Raw genomic sequence first — 13,259 nt, 5'->3', positions numbered from 1 at the left:
CACATCCCGGCGCTGCCCGCCCGGCGCTGCCCGCGGCTCCGGCGGTCCCGCGGCGGCGGAATCGGTGGCGGCGGCGATAGAGGAGCGGGGGGCGGGAGCGGGGCGGGGCGGCTCGGGAACGCCCCCGGGATGGGCCGGTCCCCCCCCCAACCCCCCACCCCGCAACCCTTCCCGGAGGGTGCGGGGATCCCCCGAGCCGGGAGGGGGTGATGCCCCGGAACCGACCCGGGGAGCCCGGCGCTGCCCTGCGCTGCCCTGCGCTGCCCCTGGGAGCGTGCCCGTCCCCGTGTCGTGGACCATTTGTGTCCCTTTGCCGTGTCCCCGTGACGTGTGTCCATGGCATCTCCCGGTGCCGCGTCCCCATGCCGTGCCCCTGTGTGTCCCCATGCCATGTCCCCATACCACCTCCCCGTGCTGTGTCCCCATGCTGGGTCCCCATGCCCAGTCCTCATGCTGTGTCTCCGTGCCATGCCCCTGCGCCGTGTCCCCATGCCATGTCCCTGTGTCCCCATATCACATACCCATACCGTGTCCCTGTCCCACGACCCTGTACTGCATCCCCACACCATGACCCCACACCATGGCCCTGTACTGTGTCTGCATGCCACGTCTCCATGCCTTGTCCCTGTGCCCTCTACTGTGTCTTCGTGCCACGTCCCTGTTCCATGTCACTGCACTGTGTCCCCGTGCCATGTCTTCATGCCATGTCCCCTCGCCATGACACCGTACTGTGTTCCCATGCCATGTTCCTGTGCTGTGCCACTGTGCCATGTCCCCATGCCATGCCCCCACATCACATTCTGGTAGTGTGCCACTGTGCCATGTCCCCATGCCATATCCCTGTGCCACATCCCCTTGCCATGTCCCCATACTGTGCCCCCATGCCATGTCCCCACACCCACCTTTCCCAGCTCACACTGATCTTTCTGCCCGGTGGCTGCAGAGGGGATTATTTTTGACAACGCAAACCAGCACAGGCACGGGGTGAGCAACATTTTTGGGGGCAGTGCTGCATCCCCGGCACATTCTCGATGCAACCCCTGCAAAAAGTCGGAGGGAACAGCAGGGATAGCAACAAAAAGTCGGTTTGCACGGAGCAGCCTCGCACCATCTCTGCGAACAGCTCGCAACTAACGGGGACTTCAGCTCGTGTGGGGGCAGAACAGCTCATTTTGGGGCAGGTGAAGGCCGGGGTTCCCGTGTTTTTGAGGCCGGGACTCGCTGGGAACGCAGCCGCAGAGCCCCGCTGCCAGCTCCTTGCATAACGCTGCGTCTGCGCCCAGCATCCCGCGGGGGAAGCTGGGGAACAGGAGGCAAAAGGCAGCGGGGGCAGCGCAGCCCCCAGGAGCTTATTTTGGGCGCTGCGGGGATGGCTGCGTTCCCTACAGCCCCCATCGCAGGACCCGCACGGGGTTTGGGTGGAAAAAACGGCTTTTTGGTGCTGCACGGGGTAAGAAAAGAATCCCCTCCTGCGTCTGTGGCGCCGGGGGAGAGCCTGGGCTCAGCCGGTGCTGCCGAGCGCGCCGCGGGGTGATGGATTGATGGCAGCGGGAGAAGGGAAGGAGACGCGCCGCCGTCCCTGCGGATTTTTTGCTATTTCTGCTTCTTTTCCGCCTCCTCCCGCAGCGGGAGCGCACCGCCACCTGCAGCCCGGCTGGATGCGGCCCTGCCTTTGGGTTTTCACCGCGTCCCGCTCCAACCTCAGTCTCCTCAAAGAGGAAGCGGAGAGCCCCCGGCCTCACTTCGCGCTTCTGGGGTGGATGCTGCTTCTTGCAGCTCGCGGAATGCAGCGGGAGCAAAGGAAGGCAGCGCCCTCAGGGTCGCAGGGACGGAACAAGCCAGGACAAACACGCTTTTCAATCAGTTTTATTACAAGCTGTGCCATACCCCAGCCCAAACCCCACTGCAGAAATCAACCAGAGTGCTGCCGTGTCCCGATTCCCGCATTCTGGCGTGACACAATCACGTGTGGCCAAAGTGCAGTCCCTGGCAGAGCTGGCAGGAGGGGACGATGGAAACGCTGCTCCTTGCCTGTATTCACCATTTATCACAAAACCACTGGCATGAAGCAGAAGCTCTTCTGACCCCCTGCTCAGCCAGCTGGAGGAGCTGCTGGGAGGCAGCACTGCGCAGCCTCAGGACTCCTCATGTCTTATAACAGTTTTTTAATCACCAGGGTATTGCAGAAACAAACTGATTTTGCCTCCAGGAGCACCACGTGAACCCTGAGCACCTGCAATCGTTTTCAAGCCCAGCTCCCCTCCAGCTCCCTCCCCCTTCCGCAGTCCTTTCATCCCCAGCAATCCAACCACCCCAGCGGCAAGAGGGGCAGGCTGCAAGCAAACCCTCACTGAGAGGGAGCCCTCCAAAGAAACCCCCCTCCCCCCCGAGCCACAGCGCTTTAGCTGTTGTACAGGGGAACCACCCTGCTGATGGCCTGTCTGCACATGGGGCACCTTTTGGGCTCTGGAAGGGCTCGGTAGCACTCAGTGCAGGAGCAGACATGCCCACACTCCAGGAAGACGCAGGATTTGGCACTGCTCAGGCAGATGACACAGGCATTTTTCAGCGTCTCTCCCCCCTCGGCGTTCACTTCGCGCATCAGCCGCTCCTGCGCTTGCCTGAATTCCTCCTGCATCTGCTTGAGGTGCCGCCTCTCCCGGTGGTGCCTGTACTGCTTCCTCAGGAGGTAGAAGAGAACGGCACACGTGCTGAAACCAAAAAGGATGGTCAGGATCTTCCAAAGCTTGGCACTCGATTCCTGTTTCTTCAGCAAAGCGTCGAAATCGGCGCTGGTCAGGTAGTAGCGCAAACCCTGCTTGGGTGGCTGCAGCTTGATGGTGTTGTTGTCCAGCACCAGCTCCCCAACGCCAGTCAGCGCCGCTCCCACCTTCAGCATCTGCTCTGTCTCCTGAATGCCTTTCGGGCGCTCCCCGCTGATGTAGTGCCCGATGACATCAGGGAAGGATTGCACCGAGGGGTGGAATTTCTCGTGCACCGTCTCCAGGCTGAGCTCGGCGGCCTCCAGAGGTTTCATCACCCTCACGGAGACGCCGGTGCCATCGTCCAGCGGGGCCAGGTCGAAGGCAGTGGTGTTGGTTCTCTGGTGGATGATCTTCTCGTAGTCATTCCTAGGGATAAAACAAGCGTTAGTGCTTCCACGCTGGCAATCCAGGCTGGGTTGGGGGGGGCCTGATCTACCCAGGAGCTTGATAATCTTTAAGGTTCCCTCTAATTTAAGCCATCTTGTGATACTACAAAAAGCCAAGCAGCAGGGAAACACCACAGCTGTCAGCACAGCAGTATTTGTCACGCTGCCTGTTGTCCTCATGGTGTCCCCCATGCAAAACCTTCTGCTGTCACAGGGAAAGCTCTCGGGGCAGCCAAACCCAACCAGTGCTCATCACCTTCACAGCTGTGATGAGTTGCAGTGTGGTGAGAAGAGTTTCCTTTTGGTAGAGCTTTGTTGGGCTGCTCAGTGCAGCGCAAGGATGCTTGAGTCAGCTGCTCAAGGCGGCCTCCAGGTTCCATATGTGTGGGGCTGTGGGCAAAGCTCTGAGCTGCCAGAGCTCAAGGAGTGCACAACACTGCTCTCAGACGTAGGGTTCAGATTTGGGGCGCTCCTGTGTGGAGCCAAGGGCTGGATTTGGGGGTTCTTCTGGGTCCCTTCCATCTTAGGATGTCCCATGGTTCTGTGGGTACGTACCAGAGGTGAGTCGTTCGGTTCCACACCATCTTGTGCTCCTGCAGGGTCAGCCTCTGCACGACGCCCTTGCAGTTCTCCACAAACTGGCTGCTCAAGGTGTCCTTGACAGTGCGCACCACGCCTGGAACACGTGGAGTGCTTGAGCTGTGCTGCAGGTCTCTCTTTTTTATGGGGTTACAGACCCAAAACTCAGCCCCACAGGGCACTGGGATATGTTTAGCTCAAATTCCAGTCTTTCACTCCCAAGGTTTTGGAAGGAGACAGGCTAGATCCTAGCCCAAATGTGTCTTGTGGAGTTGGTGGAGGCCTTATCTCAAATCTCAGCCCCACTGTACTTTTTTAGGGGGAGAAATAGCCCAAATACCACCCTCACGGGGCTTTTTTTGGTGGGGAAGTAGCTCAAATCACAGCCTTGTTGGGCTTTTGAGGGGCCAGAGTAACCCAAATTCCAACTCTACAGGGCCTTCGGGGTGGGTTTAGCCTAAATTCCATAATCCCATCCCCAAGAATTTTAGAAGGGAACAGGCTAAATCCCAGCACCTTGGCATCTTTAGGGAGGGATCAGCCCCAACCCCAGCCACGTAGGGCCTTTGGGGTACATTTAACCCAAATCCCAGTCTTTCACCCCATGGTTTTGCAGGAAGCAAGCATATATCTAAGCTCCATAGATTTGTTTTTAGGGGTGCTAGCCCAAACCCCAGCAGTGCATATAGAAGGAATTAGCCCTAGCCTAAGTCAGAGCCACAGACCCCTCTGTTAGGGCTGGCATTTGCCCCTCTGAAATTTAGAAGGAATCAGACCACATCTGTCCCCTCCCTGGGTGCCGTTTTTGGGGGCATTTCACCCCAACCCCATCTCTGTGGGGATGTTAAGGAGGAGCCCGGATCCCCCTCCCCACTGCTGCAGGGCAGTGATGCCCCAACCCAGCACAGCCCCAGTTCCTCAGCTCCTTCCTCCGTGCCCCCCATTACTGTTACTGCCACGACCTGCATGCGGGAAGCTTTTTTTTGGCGTAAAACGTCAGATTTTGGGCAAAAACGATTGAACCAAAGAGGCGGTGGGGAAAGAGGCCCAACGTTTTTCCACGCCAATACCTTCGATGACAGCATAGGGCACGCAGCGGCCTGGCGCCTCCAGCAGCACGGCCCGCAGCTCCCCGTCCAGCCGCAGCCTCCGGGCGCCCTATGGGACGGAAGGATCAACCGCAAGGCCCGGACCCGGGAGCAGGCCGCGGCCTAGGCCTGAAGCGGCCACCGCAGCAGGCTGCAGGCCGCAACCCGGCTCCGGAGCTCCCGTACCCACCTGCAGGCCGCGGGCGAGACGGGCCTGCTGCCGGTACACCGAGTAGAACAGCGCGGTCAGCCCCGTGCCGGCCGCCAGCAACGCGGCCTGCAAGGCCGAGGGCCGCCCGCCGCCTTCCATCGCCGCCGTTACCGCGGCAACCGCGAGGCGCGGACTGATGACGTCACTGATGGCGTACAGCGCGCGCGGCGCTCTACCATAGAGCGCGCCTTTACCATAGAGTGCGCGGTCCTCCGAGAAATGGATGGAGGGTTTCCAGACGGGGTGGAGGGCTGATGGAGCCCCACTGCAACCCCGCAGAGCCTTGGGAAGGCTTGTCCGAACCCTACAGAGTCTCTGGGGTGGGTTTAATCCAAATCCCGGCGTTCAACCAGCAAGATTTTGGAAGGTGAGAAGCTAAATCCTGGCCCTGTGATGCTTTGTGGAGGCGTTAGTCCAAATCCCAGCCCCACTTCACTTTATTTGGGGGAAATAGTTCGAGTCTCAGTCTCACAGGGCTTTTTTGGGGTCAGATTAACCCAAATCCCAGCCCCACTGGATATTTGGGGTGGGTTTAACTCAAATCCCAGCCTTTCACCATGGCATTTTAGGGCAGGATACCCCATATCCCAGCCCACGGGGCCTTTGGGGTGGGTTTAGCCTAAATGCCATATTCTCACCCCCAGGATTTTTGAAGTGGACAAGCTAAATTCCAGCCCTATGGCACTTTTTGGGAGGGATTAGCCTGTATCTCAGCCTTACATGGCTTTCAGGGTATGTTTAGCCCAAATCCCAGTCTTTCACCCTAGGATTCTGCAGGATGCAGGCTCTATCTAAGCTTCGAAGGTTTATTTTTAGGGGTGTTAGCCCAAATCTAGGCCCCATGGTGCTTCTGGGGGGCAGTATCTCAAACCCCAGACCCATAGAGCCCTTTGTGGGGGCAGCCAGATGCCAGCTCCCAAAGTTCAGAGGGAATCAGGAGCACAGCCTGTCCTCTCTCTGGCTGTTGTATGTGGGGGGAGCTCACCCAAACCCCATCCCTGTGATGCGTCCCCTTCCTCAGGCTGTGGGGCAGCGGTGCCCCTTGTTCCCTCTCCCACCGTCCCATTTATTCAGCTCCTTCCACTGTGCCCCCGCGTTGCTGCTCCTGTCAGGGCAGGGAGAGCAGGAACTGGGTGAAAATAAACCATTTTGGGTAAAATTCCAGGGATTTAGGTTCTCTGGGCTGCCTTTGCGACCTAGCTGTCAGGCCTGGGGTCCCCACTGCAGCCCCCCCCCCCCCCAAAGCGTGGGCCTGCTCTATTTAAACCCCCACGTTGCCATGGTAATATGAGCATCACTTGACGTGGAATGGCATGGAAGGTGCAGAACCCCCCCCGCCCTCCTCTCCATCCCCCCCAGGGTGGAAATTTTTTAGAGTAAAAAAAAAAAAAAAAAGGGTAAATACAAAATAGAAAAGCAACAAACCATCGCGAGTCTTCCAGGCTGGTGAGAGACAGGCGCTGTCACAGGCAGAAAACACAGATTGGGTTTATTTCCAGGAGAGGGATGGGGGGATCCAGGTGCCCCCCCTTCAGAGCTAGGGTCGTAGCCCTATTGTCCAGCTGTGTCCCGAGGGCACCCGGTGTGGCCAAATCAGTGGACGCCAATGGGGATGCTCAGCATACGGGGGCCCTTGGGCCACGCAAGCTGCACCCCCGCATCTCACTGGCCAAAGAGACCACGGTGGGCCCCCCGTCCCCCCACGTGCCCCCCGTCTCCTCCTCGTCCTCCTCCAGGATGGAGCTGAGCCGTGGGGCGCAGCGGGCACGCTCGGCCGGCGGGCGGTAGGGACACTTGGCATTGAGCAGCCTGCGCAGGGGCACCAAGGGGACCATGGCTTCACCCAGGAGCTGCTGCTGGAGGCGACGGCCGTCGTTCTGCCTTTTGAGCCTCTTGAATTCATCAAAGGCTGAAGCGGAGGTCTGGAAGAGGAGCAGGGCCATGGCGCGCGCCGTGGCGGCTTTGGGGACGAGGACGGCGTGACAGCGCAGCACCACGGCTTTGTTCTTCACCTGGTGCCGGTAAACCCATGCAAAAACCTTCGGGTGCCGGCGGTCGGCTGTGCAATAGGTGATGCGGTGCAGCAGGTATGCGTGGCCCGACCTCCTGGCACCCTTCTCACCCGGTGCCATGCGGATGCCGTGCGGCCCTAAGGTCAGCTTCATCTTGGCCCCACCGGCGCCCGCGTCGCTTTTGGCCCATATTTTCCCCACCGCCTCCTCGGTGCATCCCTCTCCTTTGGCGTGCAGCGTGACTGCATTACCCAGGTAGCGCACGGTGTAGGTGGGATCCTCCTTGTTCAGCTCCACTTTCTGCCGCCGGCCTCCAAACACAGAACCCAACCTCTCCAAGGGGCATTCGGGCAACAAATCGGGGCAGGAGCGCAGGAAGCCGGCCAGCAACGAGGCATAGCCCAACCCTGGCCCCAAGCTTTTCCCTTTGCACTTACGTTCGTTTTCCACCAGCACGAACTTGCTGCGGCGCCAGGGCAGCATCACCTCGCTGCCGGATCCGGATCCGGACCCGAGGGTCTGTCCCCGTGTCCCGTTCCCAAGGGCCGGTCCCCAGCGGGATGCTCTGGGTGAGGAGGCAATGATGCTGCTGCTGCGGAACGGAGCTCTGCTCCACCTCCCCGGGCGTGCAGGCAGCCGCCGCGCGCAGCCCAAAGCGTGGAGAGGAGGGAGAATGCATCGGCGCACACGGAGGGATGCTGCCGAGCTGCTGCTGCCGGCGGGAGATGTGCTGCTCCGCTACGGGGAGAAAGAGCAGCCCCTGCAGAGTGCAGAGCCCAGAGAGCAGCCCCAGCCCTGCTCCGTGCTGATAATGATTTTGGGGAGATCCCTTTGGGTTTGGGGGTCGTTCTCCCTTTGATTTTGGGGAGATCCCTTTGGGTTTTGGGGTGATTCTCCCTTTGATTTTGGGGAGATCGCTTTGGGTTTTGGGGTGCAGCCCCCTTTGGGTTTGGAGAGATCCCTTTGGTTTTTCCCCATTTAATTTTGGGGAGATCCCTTTGGGTTTTGGGGTGCAGCCCCCTTTGGGTTTGGGGGGATCCTTCTGTTTCTTTTTTCATATGGTTTCCCTTTGATTTTGGGGCGATTCCTTTGTTTTTTGGGGTATTGCTCCCTTTGGGTTTTGCTTGATCCCTTTGGTTTTTGGACAATCCCTTTGGCTGTTGAGGTGTTACTCCCTTTGGGCTTGGAGCAATTCCTTTGGGTTTTGGGGTGTTGCCCCCTGTGAGTTTTGCTTGATCCCTTTGTTTTTTGGGGTTTTACTCCCTCCAGGTTTCAAGCTATGGGGTTTTGGGGTGGAATCCACTGTGAGTTTGGGGCAATCCTTTTGGGTTCAGAGTGATCCATTTTGTTGTTGGGGCATTAGTCCCTTTGGGTTTCGAGCTATTGCTTTAGGTTTTGGAGTTGTGCCCCATTTGGGTTTTGGGTGGAGTTGTGCCCCATTTGGGTTTTGGGCAACCCCTTTGGGTGTTTGGTGGTTCTCCCTCTGCTTTTTATGCAATCTATTTTTGGGGTGGTGCCTCCTTTGGATTTTGCTTGGTCTCTTTGGGTTTTGGGGTGTTGCTCTCTTTGGGCTTCGGATGATTCCTTTGCAGTTTAGGGTGATGCTCCCTCTGATTTTGGGGCAATCCCTTTGAGTTTTTGGGTGGATCCCTCATTGATTTTGAGGGTGACTCCTTTGGGTTTTGAAGTGCTTGTCCCCTATAGGTTCTGGTGTGGCATTTCCTTTGGTTTTTGGGTGATTCCTTGGATTTTTGGGATGGTGCCTCCTTAATGTTTTGGGCGACCCCTTTGGGTTTTGGGGTGGTTCCCCCTTTGTGGCTTGGGCGATCTCTTTATTTTTTGTTGTGTTGCACCCTTTAGGTTTTCAGGTGGTCCTCCCTTTGCTTTCCATGTGATCCCTTTGCCTTTTGGGGTGGTGCCTCCTTTGAGTTCTGCGAACACCACAGGGGTGCAGGCGATTTTGGCTATAAAATGGCTTTTTTCCCATCGCCATCATTAGGTTTCAGAGTGAACAAGGAACTAGGAAGGCGATCGTCCTATTATCCCCACGTGTGGGGATATCAGGGATGGGAAATGGTGCTCAGCCACACAGGGGAGACATGACCACCCCCTAGGATGGTGCAGAACAGTCCTTATCTGCGCTCAGCAATAGGATTGTGCAGCAGCAGGGGAAAGCAGCGTCAGGGAGACTTCCCATCCGCTTCCCCTGCTGTGTGTTGGCTGTCAATGAGAAACTAGGGGGGGGTGAGGGGGGAAATGTGCTATTTCTTGTTTGCGACCCAATGGTTTTCTCCCCTTTGACCTCTCTGTGGCTCCCCCCAGGACGTTCCCAGCACCAAATTCCTGCTGGGGAGGAAGGAAAAGAAGGCGGTGTGAGAAAGCTTCGCACACACACACACACAAAAAGAAAAGCAAAGCACGTAGAAAAATGGCTAGAAAAAATAAGAAGATATATATATAAAATAAGAAAGCAGGCTCAGAGAGAGCTCAACCTCCACCCTGATCCCAAAACCTCGAGGTTGGGGATGATGCCCGGCGCACGCATGGGGCGTTATCCCGACGGGGCGTTGCGTTTGGGGAAATATTTAACCACGTCGGCGTCACCGTGTGGGGCAGGCAGTGCAGGCATGGAGGGCAGTGAGTGCCTACAGCTGCTGCTTCGCCGCTGCCGTGAGGCCAAAGATTGTGCTTACTGCCCCTACAGCCGCTTCCCCGTGGGCGCCGCGCTGCTCACCGCCAGCGGGGAGATCTTCTCCGGTGAGACGTCGCCTTGGGGTTGTGGGATGGTGGCCCGTTTGGGTTCTGGGGGATTGCTTTGGGTTCTGGGATGATGCATGCTATGGGTTTCTGGGGTGCTGACCGTTTTGGGTTAGGCTTGATCCCTGTGGGGTGGCGGAGACTTTGTGCGATCTCTGGAGGTTTTAGGGTGCTGGTCCCTTTGGGTTTGGAGCGATTCCCTTGGGGTTTGGGGTGGCATTTGCTTTGAGTTTTTAGCAATCTCTTTGTGGGTGTTGTTTTTTTTTTTTGGGTGCAGTGCCTCCTTTGGGTTTTGGGGTGGCTCCCCCTGTGGGTTTTGAGAAATCCGGTTGGTTTTTGAGGTGGTTCCCCCTATAATTTTGGGGCAAACCCTTTGGGTTTTTGGGTGGTTCTCCCTTTGGGTTTTGGTGGTTCCCCCTATGATTTTGGGGCAGTGCATTTGGGCTTTTGAGTGGTTCTCTCTTTGGGTTTTGGGCAATCCTTTTTAGTTTTTGGAGTGTTGCACCTTTAGGTTTTGAGGTGGTTCTCTCTTTGCTTTTTGGGGTGGTCCCCCCTTTGATTTCGGGCTGATCTGTTTGGGTGTTGTGGTGGTGCTCCCTTTGGGTTTTGGGTGATTCCTTTGGTTTTGGGAGTGTTTCACCCTTTAGGTTTTGAGGTAGTTCCCCCTTTTCTTTTTGGGTGATCCCTTTACTGTTTGGGTGTTCCCTTTGCTTTTTGGGGCAGCGTCCCTTTGACTTTTGGGCAATCCCTTTGCTTCTTGGCATGCTTCCCTCTTTGCTCTTTGGGCAATCCGTTTCCTTTTTGGAGTAGTTCCTTTTTGCTTTTGGGGTGGTTCCACCTTTGATTATGGAGAAATCTCTTTGATTTTTGAAGTGTTTCCCCCTCTGATTTTGGGGTGATCTCTTTCCTTTTTGGAGTGGTGTTCCCTTTAGGTTTTGAGGTCTTCCAGGTGGGTGCCACAACCCTTCCCTATGCTCCCTACCAGTCGTAGTCACCAGAAGAGCCCAAGAGTAGGAAAATATGGGAAATAAATCATGGAAAGGAGACGTGCATTGGCCAGAGCTCAGGATGGGCTTCGTTTGAAGGTGTCTCACCAAGTGAGGGATGGTGAGTGGTGTCGGTGCTTCCCCATAGGGTGCAACGTGGAGAATGCCTGCTACAGCCTCGGGGTGTGCGCTGAGCGCACGGCCATCCAGAAAGCCATCTCCGAGGGGCACACAAGATTCAGGGCCATGGCCATTGCCAGGTGAGGCCCAATGGCACCGTGTCACTCTTTGGGGTTTAGGGTGATGCCTCCTTTGGGTTTTAGGAGGTTCCTTTGGGGTTTTGGTGTAGTGTTTCCTTTTGGGGTGGTGCCTCTTTTGGGTTTTGGCTGATGGGTTTGTTTTATGGGGTGTCCTTTGAGTTTTGAGCAGACCCATTGGGTTTTGGGGAACCCCTTTGGGTTTTGGAGTGTTGCTCCCTTTGGATTTTTGGGAATTCCTTTGGGCTTTGGGGAGGTACCCCCTTTGGGTTTTGGGTGATCCTTTTGTTTTTTTTGGATGGTTACCCCTTTAATTCTGGGGTGATTCACCATTTGATTTTGGGGCAGTCCCTTTGGGTTTTGTGGTGGTGCCCCCTTTGGGTTTTGGGTGATACCCCTAGGTTTTGGGAAATCCCTTTGGGTTTTGGTAGGTTGCTCCCTTTAGGCTTTTGGCAATTCCTTTGGGCTTTGGAGAGGTGCCCTGTTTATGTTTTGGGTGATCTCATTGGGTTTTGGGTGATCTCATTGGATTTTGGGTGATCCCTTCCTTTTCCCGATTGGTTCCGCCTTTGATTTTGGGACGATCCCTTTGGGTTTGGGGGAATCTCTTTGGGTTTCGAGGTGTTTACTCCCTTTGGGTTTTGGAATGGAGTGGGACTGAGCCTGGCATGGTTCTCTTTTTGGCAGCGACATGGAGGACTTCATCACGCCTTGCGGAGCCTGCAGACAGGTGATGAGAGAGGTGAGTGGGGTCCCTGCCATGCTGCGACTGCAAGCTGCCATGAGGAGCTGTAGGGCCACAAGGAGCTGCAGGCCACCACGGGGCCTCCCCTCCACCTCCTCTGCTAGGAGCTGAACAAACCAAGGGAGCCCAGCAGTTGCTGGTGTGGCTGGGGGTGCTGCAGCCAGCTGGGGAAGAAGCATGGATTCCCCATTGAGCCTCTCTCCCCCTCTCCTCCTGCAGTTTGGCACAGACTGGGACGTCTACCTGACCAAACCTGATGGCACCTACATTGTGAAGACACTACAGGAGCTCCTGCCGCTCTCCTTTGGCCCTGAGGACCTGCAGAAGGCATGAACTGCACACCTGCATTTCCCTTTCAGCGCTGGGGGTGATGGATTATTCCCCCAACTTTCCCTTTATGCACGTGGCTCCACGGGAACAATGCCACGTGAAAGGGTTTGCTGAGTGGATGTTGCTTGGATCCAAGGCTGCAAAACTGGGGACAAAAAGCAATTTCAGCTCAAAGTCCGAAACATTATCCATCAGCCATTTGTGCACAGGCAGCTCGGTGTTCAGTGGGCTGTCACTGTGGTGCCACTGCTCCTTTTTGCCTATTTTTCTCCTTTTTTGCTCCTGTGAGGACAAAGAGGAATTCTGGGGGTGTTCACTGATTGTCCTGGCAATTAAATTATGCGCAATAGAAAAAAAAAATAATAATGTTACTTTAATGAGCCAGGCTGTGCTCTGTGCACCAATGCCCTGTGTACCATGCCCTGTGCCCTGCAGTGTGCTCTGTGCTGTGTGCACCATGCCCTGTGCACCACATGCTGTGCTCAGTGCACCGTGTGCTGTGCAGCCATACTCCATACACTGTGCCCTGTGCACCAATGCACTGTGCACCAATGCATCCAGCTCTGTGCACCCATGCACTGTGCAGCGTGCCAAATGCAGTGTGCTGCACTCAGTGCACCAAAGCACCACACGCTGTGCACATGCTCTTTGCATTGATGCTGCGCCATGCACAGCAGCTGTGAGCCAGTGCACCATGCACAGTGCTCTTTACCTAGCAACACCATGCACTGTGCAATGCATGTAGTGCACCAAAGCACCGTGCTCTGCTCAGTGCTCTGTGCACCAATGCTCTCTGCACTAGTGCACCGTGCTCTGTGCACTAAAGCCCCATGCACTGTGCACAGGGCTCCGTGCACCATTACACTGTGCTCTGAGCACCAATCCACCATGCACTCTGCAGCAGCATCCCATGCACCAACACAGCAAAACAACCTGACCCTCCGCACTGCGCATGCGCTCTGTGCATCGCCTCCCTGCGCGGTATCACCTCCGTCCACATTGCGCATGCGCCCTGTGCACCGCCTCTCTGCACACTGCATCGCCGCCCTTCGCACTGCGCATGCGTCCTGTGCACAGGCTCCCTCCGCACTGCGCGTGCAGCCCACACTGAGCATGCGCAGTATGCGCATTAAATCCCTCACA

General features: G+C 56.6%; 3 protein-coding genes across 3 annotated transcripts; 1 reads left to right on the top strand and 2 right to left on the bottom strand.

Annotated features, from left to right (window-relative positions):
- Positions 1–1,848: 1,848 nt before the first annotated feature.
- On the bottom strand, positions 1,849–5,128 carry MUL1 (mitochondrial E3 ubiquitin protein ligase 1). Its single transcript, XM_042831635.1, has 4 exons — positions 5,009–5,128; positions 4,801–4,888; positions 3,707–3,827; positions 1,849–3,131 (listed from the first exon to the last, which is right to left on the bottom strand). Exons 1-4 carry the CDS (start codon positions 5,126–5,128, stop codon positions 2,402–2,404), a joined length of 1,059 nt encoding a protein of 352 aa, XP_042687569.1. The 3' UTR covers positions 1,849–2,401.
- A 1,517-nt stretch (positions 5,129–6,645) lies between these two features.
- Positions 6,646–7,524, bottom strand: FAM43B (family with sequence similarity 43 member B). Its single transcript, XM_042831787.1, has one exon. The coding sequence runs from the start codon at positions 7,522–7,524 to the stop codon at positions 6,646–6,648; it is 879 nt and encodes a 292-aa protein (XP_042687721.1).
- A 1,784-nt stretch (positions 7,525–9,308) lies between these two features.
- CDA (cytidine deaminase) lies at positions 9,309–12,496 on the top strand. The gene is made up of 4 exons (XM_042831788.1): positions 9,309–9,798; positions 10,933–11,044; positions 11,729–11,783; positions 12,006–12,496. The coding sequence occupies exons 1-4, from the start codon at positions 9,324–9,326 to the stop codon at positions 12,117–12,119; spliced, it is 756 nt and encodes a 251-aa protein (XP_042687722.1). The 5' UTR covers positions 9,309–9,323; the 3' UTR covers positions 12,120–12,496.
- The last annotated feature ends 763 nt before the right edge of the window (positions 12,497–13,259 follow it).

Source organism: Centrocercus urophasianus, unplaced genomic scaffold (assembly GCF_019232065.1).
Source record: "Centrocercus urophasianus isolate 14NV4802_14NV808 unplaced genomic scaffold, USGS_Curo_1.0 seq_36, whole genome shotgun sequence".
Classification (NCBI taxonomy): domain Eukaryota; kingdom Metazoa; phylum Chordata; class Aves; order Galliformes; family Phasianidae; genus Centrocercus; species Centrocercus urophasianus.
This window is presented reverse-complemented; position numbering and strand designations above follow the sequence as displayed.

Coding starts and splice junctions, on each gene's coding strand:
- MUL1 (XM_042831635.1), bottom strand. CDS start 5,128: ATGGAAGGCGGCGGGCGGCCCTCGGCCTTGCAGGCCGCGTTGCTGGCG. Junction 4,889..5,008: donor GTCTCGCCCGCGGCCTGCAG/GTGGGTACGGGA, acceptor TCCGTCCCATAG/GGCGCCCGGAGGCTGCGGCT. Junction 3,132..3,706: donor AACCGAACGACTCACCTCTG/GTACGTACCCAC, acceptor TTTTATCCCTAG/GAATGACTACGAGAAGATCA.
- FAM43B (XM_042831787.1), bottom strand. CDS start 7,524: ATGCTGCCCTGGCGCCGCAGCAAGTTCGTGCTGGTGGAAAACGAACGT.
- CDA (XM_042831788.1), top strand. CDS start 9,324: ATGGTTTTCTCCCCTTTGACCTCTCTGTGGCTCCCCCCAGGACGTTCC. Junction 11,045..11,728: donor AGGGCCATGGCCATTGCCAG/GTGAGGCCCAAT, acceptor TCTTTTTGGCAG/CGACATGGAGGACTTCATCA. Junction 11,784..12,005: donor GCAGACAGGTGATGAGAGAG/GTGAGTGGGGTC, acceptor CTCCTCCTGCAG/TTTGGCACAGACTGGGACGT.